The 23531-nt window shown below is 55.1% G+C and overlaps 2 protein-coding genes and 1 non-coding gene across 6 annotated transcripts in view; 2 read left to right on the top strand and 1 right to left on the bottom strand.

Moving 5' to 3' along the window:
• Window positions 1-366, top strand: part of FANCI (FA complementation group I) — a 62432-nt gene extending 62066 nt beyond the window's left edge. For all 4 annotated transcript variants that reach the window (XM_043921638.1, XM_043921641.1, XM_043921639.1 and 1 more), the window contains one exon: window positions 230-366. In XM_043921638.1, coding sequence (XP_043777573.1) covers window positions 230-310 — 81 coding nt within the window. In that variant the 3' untranslated portion in view covers window positions 311-366. The remainder of the gene's footprint in view (window positions 1-229) is intronic.
• On the bottom strand, window positions 148-17876 carry POLG (DNA polymerase gamma, catalytic subunit). The gene is made up of 23 exons (XM_043921642.1): window positions 17715-17876; window positions 16215-16985; window positions 13189-13384; window positions 12163-12327; window positions 11921-12067; window positions 11696-11775; window positions 10699-10881; window positions 10452-10606; window positions 10101-10227; window positions 8964-9200; window positions 7926-8046; window positions 7696-7782; window positions 7290-7397; window positions 6341-6501; window positions 4898-4951; window positions 4677-4794; window positions 4175-4310; window positions 3829-4075; window positions 2754-2876; window positions 2470-2638; window positions 2137-2345; window positions 1153-1313; window positions 148-647 (listed from the first exon to the last, which is right to left on the bottom strand). The coding sequence occupies exons 2-23, from the start codon at window positions 16823-16825 to the stop codon at window positions 589-591; spliced, it is 3654 nt and encodes a 1217-aa protein (XP_043777577.1). The 5' UTR covers window positions 16826-16985; window positions 17715-17876; the 3' UTR covers window positions 148-588.
• Window positions 17877-18112: 236 nt separating this feature from the next.
• TRNAR-UCG lies at window positions 18113-18185 on the top strand. The gene has a single exon. It is a non-coding gene; the product is annotated as a tRNA-Arg (tRNA).
• The last annotated feature ends 5346 nt before the right edge of the window (window positions 18186-23531 follow it).

Consider the following 23531-nt stretch of genomic DNA (forward strand, 5'->3'; position numbering starts at 1 on the left):
TCTCTGTCACCGTGTTCCCTGCATCATTACAGAAGTCCAAAGGGAAGGAGTCAGCACACCGTGCTCTACTGCAGAGCTCGCCCCATCTCCAACAGTTACCTCCCGTGAGTGGGATGGGGGAGAAAGCATGACCAACACAGGCTTTGATAAGATGAAGGATTTCTGTTTTTATTTCCACTGCCTCTGAACAGGCTTCTCACATTACAGCGTTACTTCTGTCCCCTTCTAGGGCACTGCGTCAGAGCATGAGGGGCAGAACAAAGAACCAGCCAAGAAGAAAAGGAAAAAAGGAACGAAATGCCTGAGTTAATGTGAACTTGGGGGCTTCTGCTTTCCTTTCACCCAACAAGCAACAATGCCCCCTTGTCCTAATGCCTGCACCACATTGGCATCTTGGTTCTGAACTCAACTGCACCTTTAGTTTAGAGGCAATCATTCTTGGCAGGTCCTGCTACTGAAAAATGGCTGGCCTCCCCTTTTGCAAAAAGCAGAGCTGAAAGCCTGAGTTTTAGGAGCCTGCACTGCCCCAATGAAGCTCCATGGGAGCAAATACAGAGCCTCCAGGCAGGGCTACAGTCCAGGCTGGCTTCATTTCTCCAGGGAGCCTTTGGTGAGTTCAATTATCTGGTAAATATCCAGTGCTTCACCTGAAAAATAATGCAGTTCGTTAGGATGCCCCCTCACAAAGCAGTCAAAAGTGAGAAAAGGAACTTAATGTTAAGGTCAAAAAGGATTGCCAAGAATGGTAGGGTCATATTTGGGGAGGGTCTGTTTTCTTTATGTATAAAATAAGTTTGTCTTAGATACATTTTTTTTTTTTTTTTTTTAGATACATTTTAAATAGACTTTAAGCTTTCTAATTTACTTGTTGCCCAAGAACGCACTGTGACTTTCAAACAATAAATCTCCTTTAAATCTTTTGTGTGTGTGTGGTTGAAGAGGCAAGAAACCAGAATCAAACACTTCTTGCCTTTGTGATCTGAACAGTATGCTCACTTCGGACTCTGGGCCCGTTATAAACCGAAACAGCCCAGTACACAGCAGAAGAGGGGGGTTATTATCCTCTAGTACCCCAAGCCTCTGTTGTCCAAGACCACTTTCTAGTCTTCCCCCCATCCCACGTGTAATAAGGAACGAAGGTGTTGCACTCACCCTGGGGAATCCCATATCGCCTTTCCATCCCAGTTGGGTTAGAAGGGGTTTTACAATCCATGGTCACTTCCTTCCTGAGGCACTGGTCAATATCGACGGTACTGAAAAACGCGACTGACTGGGGCAGATCATTCAGACCCAGCTTGTGGGCGAACATGCACCTGAAAGAGACCCGACCTCCTTTCAACAGCCGTGTCCCTGCTCTAAACAAACGCCCGTCTCGAGGACAGGGCCTGCCCACCCAGCTCTGTTCACTTAGCAAAGAAAGCTGAAGGGCCAGCACGGCCCTCCACCCAGCAGCCCACACCTCCCGCTGAGCCACTCGGTACAACTGTGGACTCAAAACACACCTTTTTTCCCACTTTGGTCAGAAGATGAGGGCACCAGTATTGATCATTGTAAACATTCATTATATACCCATTAGTCAGGACAGACCATGGTTCCCAAACTGGTTCTTAGTGGCAGATCAACATGGAACTGTAACATCAGTTAATCCAACCATATAAACTAGGGATTTTATTACAAGGAAATGCAACTCAATATGTATACTTGAGCTTCCCTTTTAACAATGTTTTTTGTTAGTAATCAGAATAACATACTTTTGGCACTTAAGAATCAATGTTTACAAATGAAAAATTATCTCAATTTTCTGTGAGTTGAGAAAAGCCTGTCACTTGATTTTCAAAACAAAGGTGTATTCTGAGGGGAGCACAGTTTAAGAACTCTCTGAGACTACTCCCTGGGCTCTTCCACCTCCTCACCACCCCAGCGATCTAGTCTGGCGATATGACACTTTCAATCTCCAAAAATCTTTTCTAAATATTGAGCTAGTCTTTTTAAGAATTCACAGTTTTTAAAAATCAGAAGTAAAAGTGGAAACACTTATTGCTGGGGGGATGAAAATTCAGATTGTGCCCAGTGTGGTCCAAGCAGACGGTGGATCTGGCAGACGGTCAGGCCGGAGGGGCCACGGGCCCTGCCTACCTGGTCAGGAGGTTGGTGATCTGCAGGGCGAGCGCCGCGCGGTATCGGTCCTCCTCCCGCACCAGGTAGCGAACCTCATCATGGATGCTAATGCAGAAGCGCCCGTCAATGGAGAACTCCTCGAACAGCCACTTCATGGCCACGAGCATGAGGTGCAGGTAGTCCACCGCGGAGCTCTGCACCACCCAGTTCACACGGCTGGTCATGAACTGGGAGGGAAGGCAGGCGCAGGTGAGAAGGGTCAGACCACAACCAGCTCCCCCGAGTAGGAGGCGGCACAGGAGCCCTGCCCGCCCTGAGGCCCCCGTTCCCCGATTCCGAGGGCGGCGGTACCTCCCCGCGGACAGCACAGGGTTCCAGGGCCCGGCTGATGCGGCAGCCCAGCACCGGGGTACGAGGTATGTCAGATGTGGCAATGTTCTCCAGCTTGTTGAACATTTCTGACTCTGTGCCCCCCATCCAGGCTCGCTCAGCAACCACCTCCCACTTCTTCCATCGTGATCTGGGCAACAAAGAGGGCAAGCTTTGTGCTTCACTATATCAGAGCAAAAGCACGCCAGCTCTCCACAGGCCAGCCCAAACCCTCCCACTGACATGAACACAAAGAAGGTTCTCACTTCTTCGAAGCTTCTCTCTGGATCTTGCGCAGATCCTTCAGGGAAATCCAGCCGTCCTCAGCCCTGTCCACAGGGAGGTCCAACTCCTTCACCAGCCACTCGCCCTCATCTGACAGCCGGTACCTGGGGGGCAGCGTCACAACCGTCACTCCCATGGGAATGGCTGTTCTGTGCCAAACCCTGGGATAGGCGTGTTCAACAGCACTCCATTTCCACAACCACGCTGGGGTCAAAAGGCTCAGAGATGCCAAGTGACTCTGGGATCACACAGCAGGAGGAAGCAGAGCCTAGACAGGATCCCAGGATTTTGTGGGCTACCTGAGGGTAACCCGATAAAGGACGGGACCATTACTGTCCTAAACCTTCAACCCTGCACTGCCCAGTGACCAACAGGTGTCATGTTAGTCCAGGAAGCAGCAAAGGCTACCACCCTGCATTTCGGGGTGAGGGTGGGGAGAGCATTTAGAAAGGCAGAAGACAGGACGTACAGCCAGGCCTGGCTCACTCTTCTTGGTCCCTGCTGCCCCAGACACCCAGCTTCACAACTGCGGCTTCAGATGACACCAGGCTAGTCCCCTGCTGGCTCGTCATGTCACTCACCTGCTCAGAGGTGCAACGGGCTTTCCCCACCACCCCAGTCCACACTGACACCTTCAAAGGTCTCCACAACTAAGACCCAGCCATCTCTGTCGTCACTGCCTCGCCTCCGCCAGCACACGCTGCCCTAGTGCATCCCCCCCCAGCCCCGTCTCCCCCTCACCTCCCTGGACGACTGCTCCCCCCTCACTTGCTCGCATGCCCTGTGGGCGTGTGGGTTCGCAACCCCCACATTACTGTTTATTCTGTTTATTCAGGAGCAGAGCAGGCACCCTGCAACCACTCAGTGATAACGCATGCAGCTTTATGAGGAAGACGGACTGTGAAGCCAGCAACCATCACAACCGAAGGACAGCCCACCTAGAGCTAGGTCAGAGGTCATGTGAGGGCTCAGGCAACGGGAAGGCCAAAAAGACAGGCGCAGCAGAGACAATAAAGCAAGCCTGAGGCCCAGGGGCGGGGAAGGGGGGACCCTCACCGGCGGAGGCCCTTGGTGACCGCATACATCTGCTGGGCCTTCTCAGCCGCCTCCTGCCGCGTGAGTCGGTGGTTGAACTGCATGAGCAGGCGCTCGGCAAAGGGCTGCCCGGCCCCGTAGATGCGGCCGTAGTTGATGATCTTGGCGTGCTCACGGCTGATGCCCACGGTGGCCGCCGTCTTGCTGTGCAGATCGGTGCCCCTGCTCTTCCTGCCCTGCAGGGTCATCCAGCCGAAGGCCGTGCATCCTGGGGAGCAGGGTGACAGTGAGAGAGGCGGCCTTGGAAGCGCTCTGCCGGCCACGCCCCAGGCCGCCTCACTCCACTTCAGCCCCGGCCCCCGCTCACCGTGCATGCCAGCAAAGTGGGCGTCTCCCAGCACAGCTGCGATCCACAGCTCCTGGGAATCCACGTCGGCACCCACGAGGACATAGCCGGGCGGGGCCTGCACCATGGCCTTCAACTCACTGCCTACGCGGTCAGGCTGCGGGAAGAGGGAGGTCAGACCCCACGCAGGTGCCCGGTGAGACTCCTCTTGCTCACCCCAGGGCCTGACTAGACTGAGATGTGGTGGCCCTTCCCAAGGGCATGGTTTTAGGGAATGCAGCCAGCTCTGCCAGTTCCACATAAAGATCCCCTGCCCCATGCAGACTCTACAACAGCTGTGCCACGCATGCCTGGCCAGGAGCAGGTGCCCAGAACTTATCTGCCCAACAAATGGAGGGGCTGTGGTGCCAGATTTAGACTTGAGTCCCGCCAGACTCAGATCTTAGTACAGGCCCATTGCAGCCCCAGCCTCTCGACACAGGAGAGGAAGGCGAGGAAGAACAGATGTACAGAGAACACGTACCCGGGCGTTGCTGGCAGTGAGCCACGTGGGCTCCACGGCCCGCCGAGTGATGGTGCCGGCTGTCACTACCTGGGGCAGGATGGCCCCGTAGCGGCCTTCCTCATCATAGCTGGCATGCCTGTAGGGGGGTGGGGGGAAGGACCTGAATCTCCGCAGCTGGCTTTGGTCTTAGGCCCCGCCTCACTCAGCCTTCCTGTTCCCGCAACCCCAACAGGACGTACCTGGTCACGGCCCGGGGCAGCGCAGACCGGGGCAGCCACACGACCATCTGGGAGCTGCGGGGACACAGTGCTGAGCGCAGCCGTGGGGGCGGGAGCCACCCCCGCACGACGCGGCTCTCAACTACCCTGCTCTGCTGCGTGCCCTCCGTGCCCGGCCTCCACCCTCTCCACGGACCTGACTCGGGCCGGGCCCTGCCATCTCCCATCCAGGAGCCTCTGCTGTGTGCCCTCTGTGCCCGGCCTCCACCCTCTCCAGGGACCTGATGGGCTGGGCCCTGCCATCTCCCATCCAGGAGCCTCTGCTGCGTGCCTTCCGTGCCCTCTGTGCCCGGCCTCCACCCTCTCCAGGGACCTGACTCGGGCTGGGCCCTGCCATCTCCCATCCAGGAGCCTCTGCTGCGTGCCTTCCGTTCCCGGCCTCCACCCTCTCCAGGGACCTGACTCGGGCTGGGCCCTGCCATCTCCCATCCAGCAGCCTCTGCTGCGTGCCCTCCGTGCCCAGCCTCCACCCTCTCCACGGACCTGACGGGCTGGGCCCTGCCATCTCCCATCCAGGAGCCTCTGCTGCGTGCCCTCCGTGCCCGGCCTCCACCCTCTCCACAGACCTGACTCGGGCTGGGCCCTGCCATCTCCCATCCAGGAGCCTCTGCTGCGTGCCTTCCGTGCCCTCTGTGCCCGGCCTCCACCCTCTCCAGGGACCTGACTCGGGCTGGGCCCTGCCATCTCCCATCTAGGAGCCTCTGCTGCGTGCCCTCCATGCCAGGCCTCCACCCTCTCCACGGACCTGACTTGGGCCGGGCCCTGCCATCTCCCATCCAGGAGCCTCTGCTGCGTGCCCTCCGTGCCCTGCCTCCACCCTCTCCAGGGACCTGACTTGGGCTGGCCCTGCCATCTCCCATCCAGGAGCACAAGCCTTCAGGGAGATGACCAGGCTGCTTCTGCCCGCATCCTGGGGTGACCGTGAGGCGCCCCACTTCAGCCCTGCCACCACTGCCGCCTCCACGCTCAGGGCAGACGTCACAGCCCCTGCCACTCTTCTCACAGGAGCGTGCTGCTGGCGGCCACCTCCAGTGTAACTAGACTTCGATCCATCTGCCATCCCCGGCCTAGGACCCAGCCCGCAACACAGCTTACAGGCCACTAGCCCTTCACAGAAGGGGCCTCACAGAGCTGGGAGGGGCCTTCAGGGACCTACGGTACCACTCTTCTTACGTAACAAGGAAAACGGAAGCTGGAGAGGGAAAGAGCCTGGCCCGTGGGCGCACAGCACCTGGACCAGAGAGCCTGGCCTCTAGACCAGGCGAGCCCTGCGCTGTAGTACAGGCTGTCAGGGGCCCCGGGGCTGGGGGTCTGTGGGGCGGGGAGGGGAAGGGATCCCAGGAGAGTAGTGACCTGGTCAGAGGCGTGGATAGCAGCAAGTCTCTGCCCTCCCCCATGGCCCACCTGATACGCTTATGGGCATTCCTCCAAAAAGAGATCATTTTATTGATTTCCAAGGCCCGGGGCCCACTGGCGCCTCCTGGGCCAGCCTGCAGGGTGCCGTCCTCCATCTTGGGCAAGAAGTCTTTGGCGAAGGGGCTGCCCACATTGCAGCTGTTGCCATCCTGCAGAGAGCAAAGGAAGTGGGGGCTGGAGGTGCGCGGCGGATCCCCAGTGCCCTAGGCACTGCCCGACACCCAGCCCAGACAGCCCCACAAGCAGAGCAGTGTGGGGCAAATCCCTGATTGCAACATAGATACACACACAGGCGCAAACACACACACATTCACACGCAGGTACTAACACACACAGACACAAACCCAGCCCCCCTCCCAGTAATAGCCACCAGTCACTAGGTGTGGTAATAGGCTCCCGACAAGCCCCATGTCGTTTTTCTCTTTTTTCTCGCCCTGTGTCATTTAATTCTGCCACCAGATCCCTCGCCACTCAATTTTTAGAACAAAAACAAAGGCTAGAAGACTTCCCTGGTGGCTCAGATGGTAAAGAATCTGCCTGCAATGCAGGAGACCCAGGTTCAATCCCTGTGGGGAAGATCCCCTGGAGGAGGAAATGGAAACCCACTCCAGTGTTCTTGCCTGAAGCATCCCATGGACAGAGGAGCCTGGCGGGCTACAGTCCGTGGGGTCACAAAGAGATGCCCCATGTCATTTTTCTCTTTTTTTCTCGCCCTATGTCATTTAATTCTGCCACCAGGCCCCTTGCCACCCCATTTTCAGAAGAAAAACAAAGGCTCAGAGAGATTGCAACTTTTGTCCGAGATCATGCTCTGCCCCTCTACTCCTGGCATTCCCACAGAAAGGCCATCTCCTGGTTTGAGTCACTCAGCAGGCCCACTATGCGCCCCGAATGCAGCAAGGACACCAGGGAACAGGGTGTGAACCAGAACACACACCTTGTGAGGCAGCTTGAAGAACCAGCAGCCGGGGATATCCACATCATTGTAGGGTCCGTTGCCATGGTGATAAGCTGGCTGGCTGGCTTTGGGGCCACCAGCAGCAGTCTGTGGGGGCCACACACCTAGATCAGGCCCTGCTCCAGCACCTGCATTCAGCGAGGGCCATGGGGTAGGGGTGGGAAAAGGGCCTGAAATAGCATGCAGCTGGGAAATGACAGGATGGCCACGAGGTCTCAGGCTCCCTCCCTGGCCTCCAACAAGGGTGGGGCTGCCCAAGGGCATGGCAGTCATCTCCCAGCCCCCCAAAACCTTGGTAACTGAGGGGGAAAGAGCTACTTGGGTGCAAGAGGACGTGGCCACCCAGCACCCACCCAGAGAAGCCCTGAGCAGGCGCCCAGCTCACCGGAGGTAGCAGTTGACCTGGAACTGCCTCTCGCGAGTTCTCCATCTTTGCCTCGGCTTCCACCTCCAAGCAGCCCAGCTCTTCCACCTGGAGGGGCCCAGGTACCAAGCGAGTAAAGCAGGGGGCTGGGCTGGCCCACATCCGCCAGCCCCACTCTGGGCTGAGTGAGCCTCTGGCACCCGGCCCCCACCCAGAGGCTGCCCCGTCCTGGAGGCCAGAGCCGCCCTCACCGTCTGCCACAGGGCGCCGCTGTCGGACAGCAGGAACTCCTCGGCCAGGTCTCCTTGCGGTGGCTCCGGCTGCTGCTTCCCCTGTTCAAGACAGTGCCTCCTGTACAGGGACTCGATGGCTCTGCGCAGAGAACGGCGGCCGCAGCCTGATTACCGCGGGCCCCTCGGGGCCAGGCCGCTCGCCGGGCGCCTTCCACCATTCCCTGTTCAGTCCCCAGGAGCGGCTCTGAGGCAGGAATGGACAGCACTCTCCCTGGCTCGCAGACAGCGAGTGACAAGCTGAAAACGACAGCACGCTGCTGGCAGGCTGGGCTTCGAGGCCCGGGCTGACTCAGGAGAAGAGCGTGTGGGGAGCAGGGCAGTGGGGAGTCAGGGCCAGGCCCGCCCCAGGCCAACTCTGCCCACGCACCCACTCTTCGGCTCACAGGCACAGGCTGACCCCCATCCTTCTGTCCTCAGGCCCCACAGGTGGGTCAGACTGCCCTGCTGAGCCAGGACCCTCAATTCTGGGCCACTTCGCGCGCTATGGCTTCTCCCCAGCACCTGCCTGTCAAAAGCTCAAGGGTTTGGGATCTCAGACAAGAGACTGACTTCCCGGGGCCTTTTCTTCTGCCAGCTCTAAAATAAAGATTACCACCCTGTCTCATGTGGCTGCCTCGGGAACAAACGAGGAAAGCGCTGTAAAGCATTTATTAACAGAGAATATAACCAGTGCTCAATAAGTGATACTCAAAGGAGGCACACCAAGTCCACGGACCCATCACGTCCAACAGCCCTCCAGCCCGCTCTCTACATGTTCCTGTGTGGGCAGCCGGGCTGCGGGCTCCCGAGCAGGACCTCAGCCCTTCCCACTCCAACCCCACGCCCTCAACTCCACAGGGCTCGGAGGCCTGGACGGAAAGACTGCCATCAGAAAAGAACTAGAAGCCAGATGCTCTGACTCAGGCTCCTCACCCTAGCCCAAGGTGGGCTTGGTCTCTCCAACAAGGGGAAGGGTCCCGAGACACCAGCCCCTTCCTCCCCGAGCCAGAGCCTTACGTGTGGGGGCAGGCCGCCCCAGCCGACGTGAGGGCGCTGCCGGCCGGCACCTGAGCCAGGTTGTCCCGCCGCCCGGGCACCAGGTAGCCCCAGCCATGCTGCTCCGAGTAGTGCAGGGGGAAGCCGTCCCAGGTCAATGCCATGAGCTTAGGTGTGACCCGCATCTGGAGGCTGAGGAGACTGGGGCCAGGGGTCCAGGCAGGGTCATCGAGCCGGGGACACAGCTTCCGATACCACCTACGCCGCCAGCAGAGAGCGCGTCACAGCAGGCAGGGGAGGACGGCGTGTAACGAGGAAGGCTCTCTCCACCCGACAACGCCCACCCATCCCAAGGCCTGCTGGTGACCTCAGCCTGCCATCACCCCTCCTCCCTCTGGGACTAAGCCAGGACCCCCACGGAGGCCCCTAGAATAATTCAAATATCCCTCAAGGACAGATCCTCTGTCAGCCCCCTGTTCCAGGACCCATACACACGGCCCAGGGCAGGATCCTCACCAAGCTCCACATGACCAGGGAAACTGCCCAGAGCAGCGTGCAGGTCTGCCCGACCTCTGCTGCTCCATCCCTCACGGGCTGTCCACCAGAGCCAATGCCAGAGGCAAGTGAGGCACTCAGGGCACAGATTCAAGGAGGCCTCCTCTTAGGCAAACACAAAAGTGGCCCCTTGCTGTTCAATCTGGATACCCCTATTTTCTCATCTCTGCCACTCTGTGGGGTGAGAATGAAGGTCACCTCCTCAAGGAAGCCTTCCTAGACTTCCCCAGGCAGAGTTTTAGGCTCTGCCTCAACACTGATGACTCTTCTGTCTCATGACGGATATAAACTCCAGCTGTGCAGGCTGATCTACACAACTGGCTCCTCCCAGGGAGAAGCTACTAGCAAGGAGTTATGCTCCTCTTTGCCTTTCAGAGACTGCAGTGAGGCCCAGAACACAGCAGGTGCTTACTGCACTTGCACTGAACAAGCCCAGTGACCTGGGGGTGAGAACAGGACAGGAAGACGGCAGGAACAAATGGCAGCATGTTAGCAGGAGCTCATATGCATGCTACCCCCCTGTGCTGGGGCCCAGAATATGCGTGTCTCGGGGTGGAGGGAGGGATAGGGTGGCCTCTGGACATGTGAAGGGGCAGGGCTCACCCTGGGTGTCCAGGAAGGTGCTGGGGCCGCTTGGGTAGGAGCTCTGTGGTCCCCCTCAGCTGCTCCAAGCAGGTGCGGGCTGTGACATCTCGCTGGAACTCCTCCTCCTCACTGGGGGGGCCGGGGTCTGCACAGGGTGGGGAGGACAATCAGGACCAGGGAAGGGTGTCTCAGAAAGACCCTCCCAGGACCTGCCCAGTGGTCCAGTCCAGTGGTTCTAACTCTGCGCTCCCACTGCAGGGAGCACGGGTTCTTCTCTGGAAGGCTGGAGCCACCACTGCCAAGGGACGCCTGGGTCCCAGGCCCTTCCCAGGGCCCCTCCCTTCCCCGCCTCCCGCCCATGTTCCCCACCTTCCTGATCCCTGGGGTCCCCAGGGGCATCAGCCCCCTCGACAGGCAACTTGCTGGCTGCGGCCGGCTCCCTCCTCTTCCCCTTCTTTGCTTTCTTCTGCTTGAACTCCTGCACGTCCCACTCCAGGTCCCAGAGCCAGGGGTCCTCTTTGTACCTGCACAGCCAGTTCACCAGGGCAGGGCTAAGGCCACGCCAGAGGCCAGGCCTCCCGCTGCCCGGCCCCTGCCCACCCAAGGGCCTGGCTACCTCTCTCCCGAGAGCAACTGGCAGGCATCGTTGGCCAGGTCCATCAGCGACTTCTTCATCTCCCGCTGGAGCTCCTCGTAGGTGCTCTGCGCCTCCGCCAGGTAACGCTCCCAGTTCTGGTTGACGGGCAGGTAGGAGACACCCATCTCCAACATGCCAGCCAGAGTCACCGGGTGGGGACACCTTTAGGACAAACACCAGGGCTACCATAAATGACCACGGGAGGCAAGGCTCTGGCCCAAGCCCTGAGCCGGCCTGGCAATCCTCAACCCAAGCACCCACGTCAGAGAGACAGGGGTTTAAACCCCAGTTCTCTCCTATTTGCCAGCCATGAGACCCTGCATAAGTGACTTCATCTCTCTGAGCCAAAGTTCCTTCATCTATAAAATGGGGATAATTTCATTCCAACCTCAGGGATAATGTGGGAATGACAGATCACAAAAATAGAGATGGCTGCCACTTGCTGAGTAATGACCAGGTGCCAGACACTGCATTAACAACTCCATACACACGAAGTGTCATACAAGAGCCTTACAACTGGAGTAGTCAAGTATGACTGTGTGTGCTTCACAGATAAGACCACTGAGGCTCAGAGAAACCAAGTGCCTTGCCCAAGGTCACATGAGCTGGACCGGAGAATTAAGATCAGAACCGGGTCTGGCTGAGGCTTCCAATTCTGACCGCATCATCAGACTGACTCACTAGGACACATAACCAAGATGGACGTGAAGCCCTTGGCTCAGGATCTGGGTTCAGAGAGGGCGCTGAGCAGACCATGAAATCAGCACAGCCTGGGTCCTCCCCTCTATGACTCTGTAGGCATCCCAGAGTCCAAGGCCCAGGTGGCCACCCCTGGACAGAGCAGCTCCATGCTCTCAGGCCAGAAAGGCTGAGGGCCCCAGCCTGAGAAAGGCCCAGCAGCACCTGGCTACAATGGGCCCAGGTGCCACCGGGAACCCACTGACCCCCAGGGGTTCCCAGGGGGGCACTCCCTCACCTCTCCAGGAAGAGTGGAAGCTGCTGCTGGAAAACCTCATAGGTGGCCCACACGTCCTGGGCACAGTACTGCATCAGGTCCTGGCACAGGCGACAGGAAGGCGCAGGGTGGGCAGTCATCCCACTACTGCCGCTGGGGCCCAGGGTCAGGTGTGGCAGCTACACTCCCAGCGTCTCTAGGGGCCTGCCCCTGCCCACACCCCCGGAGCCCCCTGCCCCGCCATACCTGGAAGTTCTCACGGACGTCCTTCATGTTGCCCTTGATAAACAGCTCGCGGGGCTCCTTCTCCAGGCGAGGCCCCCCCACGTAGAGGCCGTGCACGTCTGCCAGATTATTGACACTGCTGATGTCCAGCCAGTCCCAGGACGAGATCTGGGGGCCAGAGCGAGGGACATGGCAGGTCAGCGTGGCCTTGAGCCAGACGGGCAGGCTAGTGACAGGGTCCCCCACACCCCCTGTGCCCTCACCGCCGGGCCATTGGCTTTGCTCTGGGACTTCTGGCCTCGTTGAGTAGGGGGCCGGGCCTTGTGCTTGCCCTGCCTGGCGGCCATCCACAGACTGCGCTGGAAGCTGCTCAGCCCCGAGATGGCCATGTGCATGCTCATGGTGTCCAGGAAGCGCATGTGGGAACCCTGAGGAGGGAGAAAGGCTGCAGCAGAGGGGCCCACCAACCCCGCCACAGGCCCCCTCCCAGCACACAGCCGGGCGCTCAAGAGGCAGCGTCTTCAAGCTTGCGCGTGCTTGTTCCTTCGCCTGTGAGGGGCCTGCCCTTAGATCCTAGCCACCCTGGAAGGCACAGGCCAGGCTCAGTCCCAACACATGGCCCTTCCCAGCAACAGCTGAGGAGCACCTTGTGAACAGAGGGGCCTAAACCAGGCCTTCCGAGCTATCAGGCTTAGCTGCCCCGCCCTGCCACTCACCAGCTATGAGGCCCTGGGCAAGTTAACAAGGCTGTCCAAGCCTCAGCATCTGCAGCTGGAGGCCAAGGCTGCTCCCACCTGCCCCACCTCTCCTGGGGCACTTCCCACAAACTCAAGAAGTGCTACCACTATGGTTCTGAATGTCTGACACGTGCACTGTTCAAGCCCTCTCAGCAATCCTATGATGCAACTTCTGCTATCTTCCTCTTTTTACAAAAGAGGAAACTGAGGCTCAGGGGTGTCAAGAAGCGCATGCTGCTCACCAGCGGCTGAGGCAGGACATGTGCCCAGGCTGTGGGGCCCGCGGCCTCCAAAGCCCAGGCCAAGCTCTAAAATGCCGCACACAGACGAGGGCCATTAGCACTGTGACAGCTCAGGTCCTATGCCAGGGATCCTGGGGACCCAAGAGCTGGGCACAGGGACCACGGGCAGGGCTGGTCAACAGGGGGCCCTGGAGCCGCTACAAAGGCGATGGAGGCGCCAGCCAGGACGCGCAGTCCTTCCCTGGCCACTGAGAGCCAGGCTCTGAGCCCACCCCGTGCCAGGACCTGCACTCAGCCCTGGGATCCTCACCTGGATCAAGTACTGCTCCCGGATGTGGGCTCGGTCGAAGGACACATTGTGTCCCACCACTAACCGCTCCCGCTGTTCTTGCTGAGCAGGGCCGCCGGCACTGGCAGGGACCTCCAGGGGAATGAGGTCAGCCGGCGACAGCTGGCTGGTCCAAGAGTAACGCTCTTCCACCAGCCGCCGGCTGCACCAGGAATACCTGAGGAGGCGAGAGGCAGGCAGGCTCAGCCCAGAGATGTGCATGCCCCGCTCCACAAGCCCCACTGCGCACCTTCCACCACATGCAGGTCCTGCGCTAGCAGCTGGAGACACAAGGGAGACGAGGTCTCCTAACCCTCACAGAGCTGGAGGTCGGGTGGGGGGCTGTCGGGGGCCGTGCTGGGAGTGAGGAGGAGTTACAAAGCCTTCTTTACTTCTCCACCTCCAGACAGGAAGGCAGCTACGCGCCACAGTCCCTGGTGTCCCGGACGGGCATGCAGCCTGGCCATCAAGATGTCTATTAAGTCTGGGGCTCACCAAGTCTGTGCTTGGCTCTGAGGTGTCTTAATGAATGTTACCGACCCCTCACATCTATAAGCATGAAACAGCTCATGTTCAAAGAGCTAATAAAGGGGACAGACAATTATAACAGGACCCAAAGTGGAATTTTTTTTTAATTGAAAGTGGGGAAAAAAAAAAAGACAAATGCTGCACACATGTACAGGATGAATCATCTGACGGCTAGAAAGATTCCGAAGAACAAAGAGCAAGTCACACACCTTGTAGAAGGTGCTGGGCCTCTGAGCAACCACCCTCAGTGATAGACCAGGGAAAGTGCCAGAAAGGAGATGTATGCACATGTTCTAGAAGTATGTGCTAGGGCTGGGAGGTGGGGGTGGGGGGACAGGGGGTGAGTGCTGCCTGTTGGGGGCCTGACACTGACTCAGGAAAAGGCTGGAGTTTGCTCAAGATCCACAAGACTAAGTATGGGGAAAAAGCCTCTTGTGAACCATGGATCACGCCAAAGGCTCAAGGCCACTCAGCACCAAAGTGAGTGACGAGGCCACCTGTGTGGCCACCACAGCTGCAAACAAGCTCCCCGTGTCCCTTATGGAGGGAAGGAGGGGTTATCTGCCACAATAATTAACGACAAACATAAAACTAGTTTCTCTGGGGGAGGGGATTACCAGCAAAAAGTGGTTCCTAATTTTAAAGCTCTAACCACATCCCAAATGATGGGAAAACGCTCAGGAACTCAAGTTGCAACCTCCTTCCCTCTCAATTCAACATGTCAAAGCCCTTAATAACAACACGGAAGAAAAGGCTGAAGGATGTCAAATATCAGAGGCTGCGGTGATGACAAGGACTTTGGTTGCAATAAAAAGCCAGACTGGTGTCAAGATCTGGGTCTGCAGCTGTGCATGAGAACCATCGTGTTAAATTCCTTTGTGATAAAAAAGAAGAAAGCCAAAATGCAAACACCTTTGGCATACTTAAGATGAGTCAGAACCATCGCTATTAACACTACACTTTCCCTGTGAACCTCAGCTCGGCACTGACAGCCTGTGCAATGTCCCTCTGGTTTGATGACCAAAGCCTTCACCTGCGGCCTTTCAGAAGCTGCCCTCTGGCCCGTGCAAGGCTTCTCCCTTCCACTGGAAACTGCAGGCTGCTCAGGTATCTGACGTTACACAGCCAGATGCCAGCGATGTGCCCAAGTTAAGTGGGCTGCTGTCAGGGTCCCCGCCTCCCACTCCCCACCACAGTCAGGCTCCCAGGAGGAAGGCCCTGTATGAGCCCGGTCCTCAGTAATGATTTCCACTGCCAGGCAAGCTGAGCGGTGCCCCCCAGTACCACTGGCAAGAATGGTATGAGAATGCGAGGATGATGGAAAAGACAGGAAGAGAAAGAGGTGAAAAGTCAGGAGAGGAAGAAAAGAAAAGAAAAAGGGACTAGAGGTAAATTGGCCAAGAATGACTGAAAGGTTGAAAAACAGTTCTTATCACTGGTTATCTAATTTCCTTTCAGCCACCACAACCTACTTTACTTTCTCAAATGATGGACAGTATTCCCTCTATTTGACCATCAAGTTACATGGTAAGCTGAGATTCTCATCTTAACTGAAACTAATCAATAAGGAATCATCTAGTTTTGCTCTTTTCAGCCATTAATGCCTACCTTATCTATTTAGCCATGTTTTCACCATTTTCAACTGCATATTTAACATTTCGCAGCTTTCTTTACAAAGATGTAGCTTCCAATAGGAATAAAGAAACTGCCAACTTTTTTTTTTTGCTGGCCATGCCTGAAAGCATTAAGGTTGTAAATAGTATTCTAATCCTGGAATGAAGAATAAAAAAGGGGAGAAACAGTACTGCCATCATTGTTTGAAAAAGAAACTTGGGTAGCACTTAGAAAGTTACTCAAAAAGAAAAGAGTGATTGGACATACATTTGGGGGACCAAAATGCCTGCAGGCCTACTTGGGAGGCTGGGGGATGGAAGAAGTGTTTCTCAACTAGGGGTGGTCAGCGAGGTGTTACCTGAGGGGAGGGTTATTTGGAAACTTAAATGGGGGGGGGGGGGCGCGGGCAGCAGGATTTGGTCTGGCATTTAAAGGAGCAGCTGGGGACGCTAAGTGTCTTATACTGCCTGGGATATACCCACCAAAGAGAAGTTTTTCCTGCCTAAAATAACCACTGACATCCCCAAACAGAAACACTGTTCAAATGTCTTGGACTAACTTTTCAGGAAGCTCTTAGGGGAAGGGGTAAAGGCACCAAATCAAGGTAATCTCAACTGGTCTCCCAGTCAGCCTCAAGTACAACATGTTACTGGGACTCTGCTGAGCCCGTCACCACCTGACACTTGCTAGGGTGTCCTTTACCACACACACCTTCCCCACCAGAAAGTAAGCTTTATCAAAGCTGGGGTCAAGCTGATTTCAGTTCACCACTGAGTCCACAGTCCTTGGAAACCCACTCGCCAGACACAGAGTGGGGGCCCCCCACGTGGGCTCAAGTCCCCTGACCCCCGCCCCTCCCTACTCACCAGGCCGAGGGGGATATGGCCACCGCCAGCGTGGGGCAAGTTCCCTCTGCCAAGCAGACCTCCACGTCGAACACCAGGGCCCGCTCCTCGGGGATGGCCACGGGTTCGGCCTCCCCCGCGGGGCCGTACCGGGTCCAGCCCTCCGCCCAGGCCCAGCTCGGGGGCCGCGGGGGCAGCTGCGCCTGCAAGAGCGAGTTGGCCGCCTCCAGGTAGGGCAGGCTCTGCTTCTGCGCCAGGAGGCGGAAGTGCTGGTCCAGGCTGCCCCCGAGGAGGGGCGGCAGGCGCAGCTCCACGTCGGGCAAGGGCGCGGCCGGCTGCCCCCAGAGCCCGTGCTTCTGCAGGTGCTCCACGCTGCGGTGCACCGCGGCCTCGTCGGGCCTCTCCCCGCCGGGCCCGAAGATCTGCTCGTGGAGCCCTCTCGAGAGCATCTGGATGTGCAAGGGGTTGTGCCGCAGCTGCCCGCCCTCTGAGGATGGCACAGGCGGCGGCGGCGGCGGCCCGTCGCTGGGGACGGGGTCGGAGGCGGAGCTGGAGACCCAACGCCCCGGAGCTGGAACCGGGCCTGGCCCGACGGTGGCGCCGGCCACCTTCCTCCAGAGCAGGCGGCTCATGGTGGGTGCAGGGAGCCCCCCGGTGGGCGTCAGGACACCCGGCTTTGGGATCCAGCTTGGCAGCGTTCACGGGCTGACAGACGTGGAGAGGGACACGTCCTGTCTCCGCTTTCCTGCCAGGGAAATGGTTCTGACCATGCCTGCCTTCCACCCACAAATCCTAAAGGAGACAGATGATGTACAATGTTACCAACTACATGCAGAGCACGTGCGATCTCATCAGCCCTCCTTCCGCGAGCACTGCCTGCGTCCCAAAGTAGGGTGTCAGGTGCCTTTAGGTGCATGTTCTCAGCTAATCATCAAGCAACCTTGGGAAATACCAACACCCCTCGGAAAACCGAGGTTCACGTTAAGTTCATCAGAGGAGGCGGTAGTGGTTAAGAGCGCAAGACTCTGGCGGGGACGACGCGGGTTTGAATCCCGGCTCCAGCTCTTCCGAGACGTGTGACCTTGGGCAAGCGCCTTAAGCCCCAGTTCCCTACTCTGTAAAATGGGGTGACTGGGTTCTACCGGTCATACAGGACTGCAGTTCGGGTGACACACAGGGCGAACCTGCCGCGGGACACGACCCTCGGCAAGTGCTCGGCAAACGGTGGCTGCCGCTGCCCTGACCGCCGCAGCCCGAGGGCCTAGCGCCCTTAGGGGCCGGCGCCCGGGTTCGAGCCCGCCAGGGGGGCCGCTGTCCCGCGGGAGTCCCGAGCTCGAGCCCTAGCCCAGCGCGCCGCAGGGGCCCTCGGCCGCCAGCCTGAGCCCGGCGGCCGAGCCGCGGTGCGCGCTGGGACGAGCCTCCGCCCAGCCCAGGGCCGCGCTCCCAGACGAGAGAGGGAGGGGCCGCGCCGCCGCTCAGCGACCCGGCCGCCAGCCCCCCAGCGCCGAACCCGCCGGAAACCTCAGTCCGCCGGATGCCTCCCGGTCTGCGGCTCCCGACCCCAGGCTGGCGATGCTCCGGCTCCCTCCGCGCGGCCTGTGCAGCCTCGGGGTGGCGTGTGGCCTCCACCCGAGCGACCCGCCTCGCTGGCAGGGGCAACTTCCCGTCTGTGCCCCGCTAGGTCCCGCGGCTACCGGAGAGGCAGGCGGAGACTTCCAGCGAGACCAATAGGAGAGCCACAAGTGGGCCGGTCCGCCCGCAGGGGGGAAAAAAGGACTTCCGGGTGGACTTTCCCCTGCCGAACTCTGGGAGCCAAGGTCCAATCTCCCCTGCTCAAGAAGCAGGTGGGTTGGTCCCAGGCAAGCCGGTGGGCGGTAATAATACTTTTCAGATTGTCCAAAGAGCACTAGCTAACGGGCGGCCGCGTGGCCTAATGGATAAGGCGTCTGACTTCGGATCAGAAGATTGCAGGTTCGAGTCCTGCCGCGGTCGCAAGGGAGAGAGTTGCTTTTTTGGTTTATCCTTTCTTAGGAATTTAAGTAACAGGACCGTACGGAAACGCTGTTGCCAATTGTCACCCTTCGTTCACGTCTGGGAACACCCAGATCTGACCAAGTAACTGCACCCACATCCCATGCGGCAGTGTCCCTGTGAAATTGCTCCTCTACCTGCTACAGTTACATGGAGGTGGGCGGAAGTGGTGGTCCATTTCTAAAAATGTACCATCAGCGCTCATACACCCCCACACTGGTAGAGAAGCGGGAGCATCCTTTGCGGGAGCCCCGATTTTAAATCAACTGATACGTGGGAATCACAGAGATTCACATTTGACTGCAAGACCTTTCCCTCTCTTCATCCTGGTCAATTCTGATGAGTAAAAATACTGCCTCCCCTTGAAGCAGAATCTGTTGCCGGGTATTAAGCTCTCGTCCAACGCGTCTGGCTCACCCCGCCGGCCCGAGGAGCCACCAGAGGTACCTTTCCATTTTCGCGGTCTCCTGTCTGCCTCCACCGCCTGTTGCTCCAGGTGCCTCTGATAAACTGTAAAGTGCCGCAGAGAATCAGGTCCACACAGACGGCGAGAGCCTGGGGGTTGGATCCTGGAGGCTCGGCCGCGTGGATGAAGAAAGTGAGGCTTGGGAGAGGTTTGAGATAGGCCTGAGGACACACAGCTGATTAGGGACAAAATTCAGGCCTCGCAGTTCAGTTCAGTCGCTCGGTCGTGTCTGACTCTTTGTGATCCTGTGGACTGCAGCACGCCAGGCCTCCCTGTCTATCACCAACTCCTGGAGCTTGCTCAAACTCATGTCTTTTGAGTCAGTGATACCACCCAACCACCTCATCCTCTATCGTCCCCTTCTCCTCCTGCCCTCAATCTTTCCCAGCATCGGGGACTTTTCCAATGAGTCAGTTCTTCACATCAGGTGGCCAAAGTATTGGAGCTTCAGTTTCAGCATCAGTTCTTCCAATGAATATTCAGGGTTGATTTCCTTTAGGATTGACTGGTTTGATTTCCTTGCAGTCCAAGGGAGTAATACCTGAGAAACCACATACATTTCCCTACAATTCCCTGGACCTCTCCTCCTACACAGCAAGAGACAAATTCATTAGGAACCCCCTGCCCAGACGCAAACACTCTGCACTTTCTTGCAAAGCAGGAATCTCAGGTGTAACAGAAGCTGATTTTATTTTTTTTAATATCCCCCTTCCTCTGCTGTTAAATACCCAGGAAGACTGACCTTGTGTCTCATTGGATGCTCTGCTCCAGGATCTGGCTGGAGCTTGGTAATAACTACTAGCAGATATTAGATGTCAGGTTGTGGCATCTAAATGAATTAATCCTTGCATTAACCCTAGGATGGAGATTCTGTTATTATCCCCTTTTACTGATGAGGACACTGAGGCCCAGAGAGGTAAAGTAGGGAGCCTAAAGCCCTATAGCAGGTAAGTGGTAGAGCTTCCCCAAGATTTCAACCCAGGGAGACGTGCTGTACTGTATTACTTGGTGAACACCCATTAATCCTAAAAGCTGAGGACCCCTGCTCCTAGGTTGTGGGCCAGACACAGGCTGAGGCTGGAGATGCAGGCTGGGGCAACTCTGCGTCACTGTTGCTGACTAAGGGACTCTCCTGCCACTGCCTTCTCCACCACGGTTCCTCTAGAGAGCTTCCTTCCTGATGACCTTTTTGTGTTGTCTTTGCCAAGCCCAGTTTCAGCAGTTTCTGCCTCAGAGAGAAACTATCACTGTTCTATCTTTAACAAAAGCTACCACTGCCAAATGAACCAGGCTAAATGCTTTAAGAGTAGCATCTCCAACCTGTTCAATGACCCCTTTGGTACTATTGGTGTGCGTGTGCTAAGTCGCTTCAGTGGTGTCTGACTCTGTGTGACCCTATGGACTGCAGCCCACCAGGCTCCTCTGTCCGTGGGATTCTCCAGGCAAGAATACTGGACCCTCCTCCTGCAGATCTTCCAGACACAGGGATCAAACTCACGTCTCTTATGTCAGACCGGCATTGATGGGCAGGTGCCTTACCACTTGCACATAGATACTACTATTGTTTGATTTTTCTTTTAGCTATATTTATGGGGCTTCCTAGGTGGTACTAGTGGTAAACAGCCCGCCTGCCAATACAGGAGACATAAGAGACTTGGGTTCGTTCCCTGGATTGGGAAAATCCCCTGGAGAAGGGCATGGCAACCCACTCCAGTATTCTTGCCTGGAGAATCCCATGAACAGAGGAGCCTGGTGGGCTACAGTCCGTGGAGTTGCAAAGAGTTGGATACAACTTAGCATGCACCCACACAATACTAGTTTATTTCAATGTTAACTATTTTATTAGAGCAATTATATTACTATAATAGTTATATTAATATTAATTATATTAAAGTAATAATTTGGGGTTGGAATAATTGAATCTTAGAATAGAAAGGTATGGTTGATGTTCATTGTTTTTTCTTTTTAATACCCAATCTTTCTGCTTTTTAAAAAAATTTATTTTTCAATTGCAGGGAAATTGCTTTATAATGTTGTGTTGGTTTCTGCCCTACAACAATGCAAATCAGTTATAATTATGTATATATCTCCTCCCTCTTGAGCCTCCCTCCCTTCTCCCCATCCCACCCCTCTAGGTCATCTCAAAGAACCAGAGGAGAAAAAAAGTCTCCAGTAATAAGTATGAGGTTGACTCACTTATCCAAAAATCATACAGTCAGTGCAGGGCCTGGATTAGGACCCAAGCACTGTATGATTCCCAACCCACCAGGCATTTCTTTGAGTCCACTAAACACCCCACAGGCGAGAAAGCGAGTTTGAAAAGACAGAAAGCCAATCCTGATCCTGGGTTTGCTACTGGCCCGCCCCAGAGTAACTGGCATAAGATCCCAGGTCACAGCAATAGCGGCCCTTCTGATATTTGTCAGAAAGCAAATGTGAGTTTATTTTTTAAAAAATGTTTTACATTTATATCTGAGTGATATAGGTCTTTTTTTTAACTTTTTCTTTTATATTGGATATAGTTAATCAACAATGTGATAGTCAGGCGTACAGCAAAATGACTCAGTTATACATATACATGTGTCTATTCTTTTTTAAATTATTTTCTCCTTTAGGTTGTTACATAATATTGAGCAGCCTTCCCTGTGCTATACAGTAGGTCTTTGTTGGTTATTCGTTTTAAATATAGCAGTGTGTACTATATGTGAATGTAGCAATTTTTTTCATGAGACTTCCTCCTTCGTGCTTTACCAGTGGGACCCCCCAAAGGAGCTGAACAAGAGGAACAGGACGAAGCAGTGGGTAGGGGAGGTGTCTTAACCAAATATTATTTACTATGCAGTTCATGAGCCTCCTCATCCATAAAACGGGGCAGTTATAGCATCAGTACCACGCAGTTACTGTGAGGGTCAAATGAGTCCTACGTGTAAAGCACTGAGAACAGAGCCTGGCCCAGAGTATAATACTCACAAAATACAGTGTGTGATTATTCTTACATCAGCACCTCCATAAAAGCTGTACCAGCATTATGAGCACCTCCAGGGCCTCCATCCCTGAAATAACAAGACCTTCACCACCAGGCTTCAGAAGGCAGAAGGCAACCATCTCTCTTGAGCTGTTTCTACCAAAAACACATGGTAAGGGGAGTGCTCGTTTGGGGTCAGCTCCTGCGGAGTCCCAGGTCTCTGTGGGATCACCCTGGCATGGGTGTAAAACTCGGGATGAGAGGCATAGGCTAGTTTCAAAATGTGCTTCATATTTGAGAGGGGTAACTTTTTTCAATAATCACTTATTTGGCTGCGTCAGGCCTCAGTTGCAGGGTTTTGTTGCATCATGTCGGGTCTTTCGTTGCAGCACATGGGTTCTCTAGTTGTGGCACTGGGGCTCAGGGGTTGCGACCAGCAGGCTTGAGCACTCATTAAACATTTGCTTAATAAATGATTGAGCTTTTCTTAAAAAATATCTTTAGCTAAATTTCACTGAAGTAAATTTCACCAGGACAATACACAAGATTCTTCCATTTGCAATGTGCTATGCAGCTGTTAATTTCACCTTAGCTGCACAACAATTTATGCTCCTGGAGCTATCTCTGATACAGAGAAGTATCTAGAAGGAAAACAATTTATTTCTACCATAAGCCAAAAATTATCACATCATAAGTATAATTTCAACATAATTGACTATATAATAGCTAATTTATATATTAAAAATACATTGAATTATAATTTAACATGTAAAATTTAAAAATAACGAACACCAGAAATTCAACTGATTTACAAAAACCCACACCTGAGGGCTTCCCCATCTATTTGCCATGAAGTGATGGGACTGGATGCCATGATCTTAGGTGTCTGAATGTTGAACTTTAAGCCAACTTTTTCACTCTCCTCTTTCACTTTCATCAAGAGGCTCTTCAGTTCTTCTTCACTTTCTGCCATAAGGGTACTGTCATCTGCATATCTGAAGTTATTGATATTTCTCCCAGTAATCTTGATTCTAGCTTGTGCTTCCTCCAGCCCAGCATTTCTCATGATGTACTCTGCATATAAGTTAAATAAGCAGGGTGACAATATACAGCCTTGACGTACTCCTTTTCCTATTTGGAACCAGTCTGTTGTTCCATGTCCAGTTCTAAGTGTTGCTTCCTGACCTGCATACCTTGAGGTTTCTCAAGAGGCAGGTCAGGTGGTCTGTTATTCCCATCTCTTTAAGAATTTTCCACAGTTTATTGTGATACACACAGTCAAAGGCTTTGGCATAGTCAATAAAGCAGAAATAGATGTTTTTCTGAAACTCTCTTTTTCGATGATCCAGCGGATGTTGGCAATTTGATCTCTGGTTCCTCTGCCTTTTCTAAAACCAGCTTGAACATCTGAAAGTTCACAGTTCATGTATTGCTGAAGCCTGGCTTGGAGAATTTTGAGCATTACTTTACTAGCGTGTGAGATGAATGCAATTGTGCGGTAGTTTGAGCATTCATGGCAAATAGATGGAGAAACAGTGGAAACAGTGGCTGACTATTTTTCTGGGCTCCAAAATCACTGCAGATGGTGATTGCAGCCATGAAATTAAGAGATGCTTACTCCTTGGAAGGAAAGTTATAACCAACCTAGACAGCATACTAAAAAGCAGAGACATTACTTTGTCAACAAAGGTCCATCTAGTCAAGGCTATGGTTTTTCCAGTAGTCATGTATGGATGTGAGAGTTGGACTATAAAGAAAGCTGAGCACCGAAGAATTGATGCTTTTGAACTGTGGTGTTGGAGAAGACTCAAGAGTCCCTTGGACTGCAAGGAGATCCAACCAGTCCATTCTAAAGGAGATCAGTCCTGAGTTTTCA

The sequence above is a fragment of the Cervus elaphus genome, chromosome 13, assembly GCF_910594005.1.
Source record: "Cervus elaphus chromosome 13, mCerEla1.1, whole genome shotgun sequence".
In the NCBI taxonomy this organism is placed as follows: Eukaryota; Metazoa; Chordata; class Mammalia; order Artiodactyla; family Cervidae; genus Cervus; species Cervus elaphus.